We start from the raw sequence: 12564 nt of genomic DNA, 5'->3' as shown, positions 1-12564 counted from the left end.
CAGCAGGACAAGTTATAAAACGGCCTCCTTCACATTTTCCTGATGCAAACCATCCTCAGCTGCAGCAAAGCAAAACCTACCTGCAACGTCGGCATCACAAACTGAGGGGTTTGTTCTTTCATTTGGAGAAAGCGCAACATATCCAGCAAGCATTGGAAAACCTGCACAGAAATAATGCACTGGATTTAATTCCATTACACTGAGTGTCTCCTTTGAGAGAACAACACTGCTTTAAAAAAAGAAAACCAAAATATCTGCGTTAACACAAGATTACAGGGCGGAGTTTTAGGAAGTGAATACAGGTGATTCTCAACACAGAAGGACACAGAATGCACACAACCAGATCTAACCTTTGACCCACTGAAAACCCAGGGTTTTTTTGCCAGTATCTTCAGCCCGTCATCAAATGTACACTGTAGAGTTTTGCAGTTTATCTACCTTATCAGAGGACTGTGTGACTCCAGCTCACGTGGCACTGTTCTCCTTTTCCCGTGCCCAGAGGGTGAAGGGTTAGGATGTCGTTAGAAACAAAACCCTACATTTTGCACAGTTTAGTGACTCTGAAAGGCACACTCACGTTTGATGCTCCAACTACAATTTACCACAATGACAGAAGAACTGAAGCACATTAAATCCGGGGGAATGATATAGTCGGTATCCTAAGAAAAATAGAGAGCTCGCCATAATAAATGAGTCCGCATCATATTTTGCAAAATAAGACAGCTGCAAATGGTTGGTAAGACCACAGCAGGCACGAAGCGGTTTGCTTTCAAAAGAAGTTTTCATGTGGGGAAGTTTCCAAACACTGCAGAGCCTCTCTAAACTCCTGACAGGACTTCATCCTCCTGCTTGTATTCAACTTCATACACGCAAGGATCAGACACGTGTTACAGCCGGGCTCAGATACCTAAAATATTCATAGTGTCCTTGTCAGAACACATTTGTGCAGCTCCAGTGAACAAATCTCTGTAGAAAGAACGGGCGCCAAGATGACTCAGTGAAGTAAGGGCTGCGTCCGTTGTGCTGGCTTTGTAAAACAGGCAATAAATACTTAAAATTATTATTTTGGACTTGGGTCAATAATTAATGTCAAACGTCAGAGATAAAACCCATCTTCACGACAAAGTAAAATCTTTTTTTTATAAATGCCATATACATATACACAAGACAAAGTAACACAAAATAAGAACTACTATTAGTAACAAGTACTGTGCAAAAGAGAAGCGCAGTGACATATGGAGATTAGCTGAGAGGAATTATACAGCACAGAGATGCAGCTTTATCTGCTTTACAGTGAACAATGACAGATAACCACATAAATACATTTGGATTACATAATGTCATCATTGTTTCACTTGTACGCTTGCTTGCTACAGTAAAGCAACCACAGAAGGACCTTTCATGAAAGTGGAATATATAGGATACCATCATTTTTTAAACGAACACATTTGCAGCTGGTGTAATTACTGTCATGTAAAAAGGCTTTTGCAGGACTCTTTGCTGTCCTGTGAAAAACTACGTGCAGCCCGTGATTCAATAACTGTTCGCGACCACATTTTGCAGCAATAACTTGAAGTAATCATTTTCTATGTGGCCTTATCGGTCTGTCACATTATTGCGGAGGACTCTTGGCCCGCTTTACTTTACAACGTTCCTCTCTTATGTACAGCTCTCTAGGTCTCGCCGCAGCATTTCAATGAAGTTGAAATCTGCACTTTGACATCTTGGTTCCCCCCCTCCCACATCATTAGATTTGCTGCTGTGCTTGAGATCATTGTCCCGGTGCATGATCCAATTCAGGCCAAGCTTTAGCTGTCAGACAGATGGCTTCACATGAGACTCTAACATACTTTGGTAAACAGAGGAGTTCATGGTCAGTGACTGCAAGGTGCTCCAGTCCTGTGACTGCAAAGCAAACTCAGATCATCACTCCTCCATCTTCCCTTTTCAACCTCTTCTCTCTAAAAAAAACCAAACACCTCATACTTGTTCAGGTTTATCTAATTTTGCTGTCCTGAACTTGAACTTTTAACATGCTAACTGAGGCCTGCAGCCAAGAGATGTAGCTCTTAGCTGTTTTTGCTATTTCTGAACAGCTGTGCTAATATACACTTGAATGCTCCAGACCAGCAAGCTGCCAGAACGTCTGCTTTTATAGAGATGTCACTCGTGCTGAGGATCGGTTAATCAATGGTTTAATTAGCAGCATCCGGCTGCAACCTACAACCTTTATTCTTAATTGGAAGCTGTAAGGGTGCCCTTAGTTTTTCACAGGACGCTCTGCAGTGCTCATAAGATGTTCTTTTATCTGTATTTCTTGTCTGCCCCTGAGGCTGCACTACTAACAGCTGGGATTTTAAGCTTTCCATCTGGTTAACATTTCATGCTTTGTTTGGGTTGATGTTGTAGCTTTTATCATTTATAATTTAACGTTGATTTGATTCTGCTCATTCCAATAAAAGGCATTATAATAATAAAGTCCTGTGGACACTTAAAATATAAGTCACACTGCAAACTAACACTTCAGAAATGACTACAGCTTTTGTACACAACTAAGCTAAAACAGAATATTTGAAATACAAAGTTTTGGGCTGTTTTTCTTAATATCGGGGATCTTTTGGAAATGTATCCCTCTGGCTACTCAGTTCTCTTCTTTCAAGCCGACTGCTAAAAACACCTCCTTAAGAAACTAACTGATTGTTTGGATTGTGTGGCTGCTTTCCAGCTATAATCGTTGTGTGTGTGTCTGAAGCTCCAGGCACTGTGTTGCCTGCCAAGAGCTCTTCATTCCCTATTCCACACGGGCATGAAAGTGATTTTGCAAACAGAAAGCTTATAGTGAGCACATCATGTGTCTTAATGCATGCTCAATCATCCAGGCAAGGAAATCCCAAAAAGTTGATTGTGTTTGTCTGGATGTAGCGTTCTCAGTGGGAGAAACTGAAAACTGGCCATAGGTGTGAATGGTTGACTGTCTCTCTTTGTTAGGGTGGAGTTCAAACATTTATGCTACTTTAACTTTGATCGTCATGTTTAAATGTTCATACAAGTGTTTTAACAGTGACAGGGAGAAATGTATCACTGATGCATGAAGGTCAGGTTGTTCTGTTAGGTCCTTGGTGCTTTGCTTTTGGAATTGCTTGGTTTCCTTAGCTGTCTGTGGAGAAGCTTCCTCTGCAGTCCAGAGACACATCACTGCAAAAACATTCAGAGGTCAAATATTATACAGGCTCCATCTTTGTCATTCACTCATTTATTTTCTTGAACATTAGCCAGCAATAACTTATCTCACCTTGTCAGGAATGTTAACCTACATGGATGGAAGTACCGCGTGTTGTGGTAATAATACCAGCACAAGAGCTGTTATGAATAGACTATGCTGTGTTGATACCTTATATGTGATGGCTAAACTGACTGTGGCTCTTATCGCTGCGGTTACCAACATATGCTCTTGTGCTGCAGACAAATAGACATGCTCACAGTGCAGATACTGACTGACTGACTGACACGTGGCTATGGAAGTGATTCCTATCCTCTAATCTAATTACTGACGCACTGAGTTTGTACTAAGCTCCATTCAGTCACAGCAGGTGAATGGGCTCTTCTACAATGACGTCCTTGCAGTAGCAGCCACGGTTTAGTTTGGATGTTCCTTTTTAATGGACATCACTTGTGGTAATTGTTAGAGCTTGCTGTCATGACTCATAGGATCAGTATATTAGTAATAGCAAGTAAATTTTGGCAGGTGCATTCAAAAGACAGAGAAGATAAAAGACTATCCTATTCAAACAGGACACTATGAGGCCAATTTAATCTCGTTTCACTGTAGATATTTTACTACTTTCTCTATTTTGCTGATATGAATGGATGAAAGAGGTTTAGATAAACGTAGGAAAAACCACAGGCGAATTAATAAAATGAACACATTTCCATGATGATCATACGAGGAGTGGTGTAAGGTGATTCAATTTTGAGGAAATTTTATTAACAAAGGTCATCATCTCCATAGCAACCACACTCTGAAAAGTTGCTTAGAAATACCTTAAACGCAACAGTTAATTATAATCGAGGAATGAGCCTTTTTAAAAGAGTTTTTAGGACTAGTTATTAAAGAAATATTAAAATGTTTCATGAATAAATTAATAACGAATAAATAAAATAAAAATAAATAAAACCGTCTTTCTCAATGTGTTTCTAATAATCCACCGCGCTTCGCTACAACCTGGATTTCATCATTTTCACAGTGGGCGTTAAGGACCGCCCACTCTCGGTGACGCGGGGGGCGGAGTGGCGGTTCTCGGGAGCGCGCGTTCTCATTTTAGCGCTGCTCGGCCATTCTGGCACAGAGACAGTTGAAGTTTGACTGTGTGTCGACGGTCCTTTACTGAGGAAGAAAAGACCTACCGTTAGCTCCACACGCCGTGCCTGTAGCCGCGTTGCGTCTTTTCTCCAGCTCGACTCCACCAAGTCTGAATTCGCATTAAATATGTCTCATATCATTTGTTATCAAACGCCTCAGGTAAGACTGTTCTCTCTCTTAAAAATAATTCAGAGATGAACTGATGTTGCTTGATGGCTTCGACGTGTAGTCAGCTGTTAGCGCGTGGTGAAGCCGTTGTATGGGTTATTGGGCACTAGCACGGCCGTAAAACGGCTCTTAGATGTGTATTTTGGAGCTTAAGATAAATGGCAATTTTCGCATTTATCGGGTTTGTGCGACAACCGCTGAAAATGCCGCGCAATGCTCCCTCGTAGCGGAGAGTCGCGGACAATTTACCCCGGCCGCAGCTTTCAGGTTGGCGTTACTGATGACTACAATAAGCTAACACTGACCGGTAACATAAGAGTATTGTTATTTTAGATGTAATTACTGAATAAAACACAGTGTCTGAATTTATTGCTGGTGTAGCTGCCCCGTGGTTACCGAGCTAGGAAGCGGTTGCTAGCTTAAAAAAAGGCTAACATGCGCTTCCCTCGGATCCATCTCTCCGTGACTTCCTAGCTCATTCCGTTCATTCCACCTGCATGCCCATGCCTAGGTCGCGTAAATGCAGAGGTATTTGTATAGTCTTCCTTTGTAGTCTTTGGAGAAAAAAAATCGATTTAACCTAATCTGGTACTTTAGGGCGGGTGGGGGGGGGGTCCCTTTCCCGACTCAGTTTCCGGTGGCGGGATTGTATTTAGTGGCTATATGACTTCTGGATCATCGCCAGACATCATGGCCCTGGTGGTGGTTTCCTCTCGCTAGAGTGAAGGAGAGAGGGGGTTATTGAATGGCACTGCATAATAGCGACGAGACAAACATACGTACTTTAAATCAAATTGCAAGATTTACCCTTCGAGAAATGGTAGGTAGTTAGGGTGGGACACGCTGTCCTTTACTGACCCTTCATGTAGTTTAGCCACATTCTGTGGGCTGTGACCAGTCTTGCCACAGTACTGATGCCCCGTTTTTGCCACTGGGGCTTATTGATTACCCTTGATCATTTGGTATTCATTGGCTGCATGCTGCCTAACGCCATGGTAGTATTTGACCTACTGTGCTGTTAATCGGTTTCTGAAGCTAACAGTCACGTGGAAAATTCCCTAGTAACACACTGATTTAATGAAAGGGCTAAAAATAAACATTTAACGGGTTCCTTAATGTATGTCCAGTATGTGGTAAATGGAGTGTGTGCGTATATATGCAGTCTGATCAGTTGTGCTCACAGGCATTAGTGCTTTTATTTGCAGACGTGCTATTTTAATGAGATGGCCAGTAGTTGACTTGGGGGAGGGGGTTGGTTTGCTCCTTACATGCATTTGACGGCCTCCTCACCTTGTAGCTTATTGGAATGGATTTCAACTACAGACATGTTCCAGCGTAGGAAGGACTGTGTTTTAATAAGCTACAGAGGCAGCTGGGTGTATAGTGCTTTTTGTTATTGTTGTTCACCCTTATTAGATTCCCTTTGCGACGTGTTACAGGCGGTAAATTTCCACACGGTGAAAACTGGGTGTAATATTAAGCAGTGCCTCTTTTCACCACAAGAGGGCTGCCTAACAAGCATTAATTGTTCAGCTTTCCTACCAGCATTCTTTGTGCCTGTTTAATCAGATGGAAAAACGGAGAGAGGATCCATTCAGAGCTGTCCTCTGTGACAAAGTTGTGAACAGTGTCACTCTTTCTCTTCCAGACTATTGTTCTCCCTCCTTTGTTTAGTGGCTTTCAAGCCTGCCTGTACAACGGCATTTGAAGCTCATCAACCATGCGCCCCCCCCCCCCTTCTTATTTTACTGCTTGCTCAGTGTCTGATGTGATACAAGTTTTGATCATGACTTGTGCTCACACAAGTGCCCCAAAGGACAGCCACAGGCAACAATTTCATACATATTCTGTTAAGCCTGAGACAATAAACATTTACTGGTTCCCAGAATAACTGTGTCAGTGGTTTAAAATTATCCAAATACACCAGGTCCTTGTGTCAGGAAAGCTGGGTTTAAGATGGGAACTCTGTTAAAGAACTATCTGGAAAGTTGAAGGTGTGGCTTTTGGCTGCCAGAGTTTCGCGTAAAGTGCTTGGTGGGAAAAAGGGAAGTGAAACGAGTCAATATGCCAGTGTGGTGGACCCAGGCCTGTGGAGGAGTTCACAGCATTTGTTCCTTCTCAGGGAGTCTTCTGCCAGATGTTGCGTAACGACTCAAAAATAGGTCAGCGTGCCCTCCGTCCACACGCAGACGGGCTGAATTATAGCTTTCTGTGCCAGTCTCGCTGTGTGTGCTGTTCATTGCTTTGTAAAAAGCCTATTTTCTAGAATGTGCCACCGAGCTTTGCTTTTTTCAGTGTGTGCTTTGGCACACATTATTTGCAGGTTCACACATTTGCCAATGAGCTCTTTCCCAAAAACAAAACAGTTGCGCAACATGGCACATCTTGATGCTTTCTGGCTTTAATTTTTATACTGCACGCAAGTAGCATCACTCCAGCACTTGCAAAAAAATAAAGCCAGTAGTGACTGACAAGTAGTGTAATGCTTTTTCAGGAAAATGCATTAATTTTTAATCTATTTTTATTATTTTTTTAATCATGATCATTTTGTCCCTCAGACTTGAATTGTCCCAATTTATTCATGTCCCTTTGTGGGTTGCAGTGGAGGTAAAGAAACTGTTGGATACAGCCTGAAGCACAGTAATCCCTTCTTAGAATAGATCCTCCTTCCATTACTTTCTTATAAAACTGCTAACAGTATGGTTATGAGTTTAGTAGGTCACTGGATTTGAGTACTTTTACTTTGTTGATCTGGCTCAGTACATGTGTGTACTTGCTCTGCGAGTGTGATTGTAAATGATATCGGATAGAAGTTTAAGATTGATTTATGTATTCATACCGTTTTTATTGATCCTTTTCTAATGTTGCAGTAAAAACAAACATGCACTTTATTCAAAGTTAGCTGGAAAATAAATGTTTTTAAAAAGCAGAGCACAAATGAATAGTTTTCTCTCCTTTTTGTTCCTTTATTACAAATGTGTCATTCACACGTGACCTTGGCTTGGAAAGAATGTGTTTGTTTCCTCTGAACTATCTGACAGCGGATAACATGGTTGTTATTTCAGCAGCGGCTTACAAAGACCATGCTGTTTGTCTGCCTCATTGTCAGTCTGGTCTTTTGCTGTTTCTTTATCGGGTTAGCAGTGAAGTCAAACGTAGAACAGCTGTATTTACTTCTGTTAAAATCTTTTTGTTAAACTGGGATAATCGTGTGTTTCGGGGTCAGTTTAGGTATCCCTCTGCTTTACTTTTTGGTGAAGTCTAAATTTGTTTTTTAGTATTGGATCGAAATGTCTGAGGGGGAGGATCTTTACTAGGTCAGTGGGTTTTGGTCAGTGGTTGTTGATCAATGGTCATGAGAATTTGCATAATTATGATTAAGGAACTGACCTCCCAGCCCATTGTTCCTTCAGTGGGCTGGTTTCAGTCATTATGCAAATGTACTGTTTATAAGATTTGGGGAAACCTGCAGTCAGCTTAGACTGAAGACGTCACTTGGATTAGTGACAAAACGTTTCTCCCACAAAACGCTACGTCCAGATGAACAGAATCAACTTTTGGAGATTTACTAGGTGTGATGTGATTTGTAGGTGGGGTTGTGCACTAGGGTTACATGTATATGATGTATTTGCTGTACAGTGTCCTTGGGTGTTCTGAGGGGCGCTATTTTTAAATAAAAAAATATTATTATTATTATTATTATATGAAGCTTCAAATGTCACAAGTCGTTTCCTCCTGCATTTTTCTTATAGGTCGGTGCCTGATTATAAAGGTTCCTATAGGGAGGAGCTAGCCGAGTAGGCCTGTCATGTAACATAGAGCTGATGGAGCCTTGCCTCGGAGAGAAGGGGAGATGAAGCTGAAGACATGAGATGGATTAAATGGTCTTGCTTGGCCTTATCAGCAGGTGTGGAGATTTAGAGCCAAATGGAGTGTTGCAAGGGAGGAGTATATGGTGCTTGGCTACCAGTGCTGCAGGCTCCATGCTTTACAGCAGGGGTAGGCAACTCCAGGCCTTGAGTGCTGGTGTCCTGCAGGTTTTAGATGTCCTTGATCCAACAGGGCTGATTTAAATGGCTAAATTACCTCCTCGACATGTCTTGAAGTTCTCCAGAGGCCTGGTAATGAACTAATCATGTGATTCAGGTGTGTTGACCCAGGGTGAGATCTAAAACCTGCAGGATACCGGCACTCGAGGCCTGGAGTTGGGGACCCCTGCTTTACAGGATATTGGGATAACAGTTTCTTAAACGTGATGGGATTGACTGGTCTGATTTATCTTTTATTGAATTTTGTAAGCAGTCTTGTGACTATTGAGGAAAACTGAGCTCTGCTGCGTGATTGTTTGTTTCCAAAGAGAAGGGACTGCAGCGCTCACTTTCTTACCACGTGGAACTGACTCATGCTCACATTGCCTGAATGCCAAGAACATGCAGCATCCATTTAAAAACCAAGCAAGAACGTAACTCCCTGTTTTCCTTCTCCTTTTTTTCCCCCATGCAGGTTATAATGTGCAACAAACACAGAATAAGTACTACTCTATAGCCAACGGGATACCAAGGACTCGATTGCAGTCGCTTCAAGCCTGATAGTTTGTCCTTGTGGCTGCTTCCCCTCTCCATTCTGCTCAGTGGTCAGCTGGCATTTCTTCTGACAACTTCCCATCCCTCTCCCTGGGTGAAGAAGACTTAGTTCTCACAGGGATCTTAGTCTGCTTTGCCTGGTGCCTACGTTTGTTTCCTGTTCTGCTCTCAGCAGTGGTGCTTCCCTGGATTTGAATTATTCTCTATTAGGTAAGACAACCACTAATGCAAGGATTATAATTGACAGTGCACGTTGCAGACGCCTAATCCTAATCCTGTGTAGTCGTCAATGAAATAAGCCAGCGTTTACGATCCTGCATACCTGAAAGCACGTCTCACACTGCAGAAGATATTCATTAGTGCTTGACTAAATGCATATTTTTTCTGTTCTCTTTTCTTTTTTTCCTTAGATAATTTGTCAAAAATTTTCCAAGATGATTCAAAACGGTTATTTGATCTTTGAGGATGAAAGTTTCCTGGACTCTACCGTGGCCAAAATGAATGCCCTGAGGAAAAACGGGCAGTTCTGTGACGTTAGGCTGCAGGTATGCTTTATTGCAGAAACACTTGCATGGTCCATTGCACATTCTCAGAAAAGCCACCGAGTTATTCTGTGAACTTCTATGAGCTGAGGTGGAGCAGGGTGTGCTCTAGAGGACAAATGACCACTTACTCCACTGATTAACCTTTAAATACATGTTGTAAAAAAAAAAAAAAACTCAATTGCTTTTCATTTGAACTTTATTAGTTTTACCCACTGTGATCTTTTATGCATTTCCCCCCCCGATCCTGATTGAGTGACCCTTCTTTCTCTTTATTGCCCAGGTGTGTGGTCACGAACTCATGGCCCACCGTGCAGTTCTGGCTTGCTGCAGTCCCTACCTGTTTGAGATCTTTAACAGTGACATTGAGTCTCATGGAGTCTCGCATGTCACTTTTGAGGACTTGGACCCAGAGGCTGTGGAGATCTTGCTAAACTACGCCTATACTGCCCAGTCAGTAGCAACTCTGACCTTTGACCCTTACGCCCATCTCTTTATGATTCTTAACCTTTGGTTGATAACGACTTTGCATTTTCTGTGTGATAGACTCAAGGCAGACAAGGAGCTGGTCAAGGAAGTTTACTCTGCAGCCAAAAGGTTCAAAATGGAGCGAGTCAAACAGGTATGTTTTTCCTCATCGGCCCCATTCGTCACAATTTTCTCCCCCATCATCCTTAAAGGTTATTTCCTCAGTTATTAATCCCAGTGTGTTCCACTCACTTCAGATTTGTGGCGACTACCTGCTGTCTAAATTGGATTCCCAGAATGCCATCTCCTTTCGAAACTTTGCCAGCTCCATGGGAGATGCTAGATTTTTGTCCCAGGTAGATGCCTTCATTCAAGACCATCTACTGGAAGTGTCTGAACAGGAGGACTTCCTTAAACTTCCCCGCCTTAAGGTACTGGCATAAAGGATCACACATGTAGTTAAATATTTAAGTATTTATTGACTGTTTAAGTGCATTTGAGCCATTCTGTAATGAAGAAGTGATACATTGTAAGCCTCCGTTAACAGTCTTATGTCTCTGTAGCTACAGTTAGTGTTTAGTGAAATAACTCAGGATTAAGGTTTACATTTATACCTTTCTGACTCTAACGCAAGATTAACGATACTTACAGTATGAACGTGCGCCCTTTAATCATTACACTCAAATCCTGTTGAGTGTGGGGGACGTGAAGCGCAGCAGGCTAACGTGAGGCTTTTCACACTGGACTGAATTAACCCCGTGGTTGAGTCAAAGTGAGCCTCTCAGGTTTTGTAAGGCTGGAATATAAACCTGCATGTGATTTCCTTTATTGTAGGATTGCACTATGCTGAGAGAAGAGCTGAAATTGGCATTTTAAACAAACTAATGGCAAAATGCTAATCATTCAGTAAGATGAGGTTCCCAGCTTACCCAGTAAAGCTCGTGGTATTCATTTTCTGTTACGTGCTCACTTCATTTCTGCCGTGCACGCCTCCTGTTTCACCTCCTCACTCTGTGTTTACAGTTGGAGGTAATGCTAGAAGACAACCTCACCCTGCCCAGCAATGGCAAGCTCTACTCGAAGGTTCTCAACTGGGTGCAGCGTAGCCTGTGGGAGAACGGTGACCATCTGGAACGACTGATGGAGGAGGTCAGTATCCGGGTGTGCCGTCTCGGCTCATACTAATCTGCATTCTTGCCTTCCCCTCCCTCTTAACTCCTCCTGTTTTTGACATTAAGAAGTCATTAGGAGGCTGAAGTAGAAATGGCATGCCATTTTCATGCTGTTCTATCAGCATTGTTCTTTTTTTGTTCCCTCTGATTTGTTGGAGTGTTTGCAGTAAGAAACTCTGTACCCCTGAACCCTACTACAAATTAGAGGTGAGCCCAAAAGAGCTGCTGTCTGCTCTTGTCTTTATATTTTTGGTTTGTTTGTTTTTTCCAATATTCTCTTTTGGGTATGTGGTTGGATTACATGCAACCCCATCTGAGTATTACGGTGCTCCTCTCCTCCTATGAACACACACACACTCAAAGGTCTGACCCTTGATTCTGATTTTTCACTTTTTGCTATCTGAACAGGTGCACGTTTGTTGCTGCAGCACTAACAGGCACTCCTCCCCGTTGATTTATATCTCCTGTAGGTTTATTAGCAGCAGCAGGAGACCAGACTGAGGAGCCAGGACTGAGCCACCAGGGTAATGAGTCAGAGAAAAGGGAGGGAGGAGAGGAGCACAACTGCCCCTCAGCAGCTTCTCTTTGCAGCCAAACAACACTGTGTCCCCATCTGTCCATGGCATACATGCACATGAATCCCATTTCCACATTTATCAGAACACATGGTTCATCATCTCCCTCGCAAGCGATACATGCAATTGAATACCCCGTTACTGCACATAAATTCATGTTAAACTTTTCTAAAATACACACACATCAATCCTTTGCCTTTTATTTTTTTTTATATGCCCTAAAGATGGGCAGCTGAGTGACTCCAGCAGCTCCAACAGAATACATCTGACTGCTCGCGTCTCCTGGTGGATTTAATCTGTTATGTCCCAGCAAAGTTGTTTTACCTGCACTGTTGTTAGGCATCTGGATTTGCCTGCTCGTTGTGGCTGCTGTCACAGTAACAACTTCAACTAGAGGCTGAATTTTGAAGCAGCTGATGTGGGAAGTGTGCCACACGCAGCTCCTCTTCATTCTTCACAGAAGATCTTTCCAGATGGAGCTTCGCATTTTATTATTTCTTTTTTTTTACCAACTCCCTCTGTTCATAGATGGAAATTAAGGAGACGCTCTGTCACATTCGGCCGATATCTTCTTGCGCTTGAACGCCTAACACACTCTGTGCAGTGCTGGTGGTATGTGTGTCTTTAAAGGAAGCCTTTCTATTCAAACAGCAGAAGATCCAGGTCTCTGTCCCTCCCCCCCCTCTCCTCTTTACA

The 12564-nt window shown here is 42.5% G+C and overlaps 1 protein-coding gene across 2 annotated transcripts in view; it reads left to right on the top strand.

The window, feature by feature from the left end:
* The first annotated feature begins 4316 nt into the window (after nucleotides 1-4316).
* ivns1abpa (influenza virus NS1A binding protein a) overlaps nucleotides 4317-12564 on the top strand; it is an 11777-nt gene continuing 3529 nt past the window's right edge. The window contains exons 1-7 of one of the 2 annotated variants that reach the window (XM_005733122.1): nucleotides 4317-4519; nucleotides 9032-9321; nucleotides 9522-9656; nucleotides 9937-10106; nucleotides 10200-10275; nucleotides 10379-10552; nucleotides 11145-11270. In XM_005733122.1, coding sequence (XP_005733179.1) covers nucleotides 9546-9656; nucleotides 9937-10106; nucleotides 10200-10275; nucleotides 10379-10552; nucleotides 11145-11270 — 657 coding nt within the window. In that variant the 5' untranslated portion in view covers nucleotides 4317-4519; nucleotides 9032-9321; nucleotides 9522-9545. Of the gene's footprint in view, nucleotides 4520-8276; nucleotides 8436-9031; nucleotides 9322-9521; nucleotides 9657-9936; nucleotides 10107-10199; nucleotides 10276-10378; nucleotides 10553-11144; nucleotides 11271-12564 lie in introns of those variants that run through there. The other variant, XM_005733123.1, reaches the window with a different exon arrangement.

This window comes from Pundamilia nyererei, unplaced genomic scaffold, assembly GCF_000239375.1.
Source record: "Pundamilia nyererei isolate P.nyererei 1_Seehausen unplaced genomic scaffold, PunNye1.0 scaffold00050, whole genome shotgun sequence".
NCBI lineage: Eukaryota > Metazoa > Chordata > Actinopteri > Cichliformes > Cichlidae > Pundamilia > Pundamilia nyererei.
Note: the sequence above shows the minus strand (reverse complement) of the source record. Positions and strands in the feature narration are given on the sequence as shown.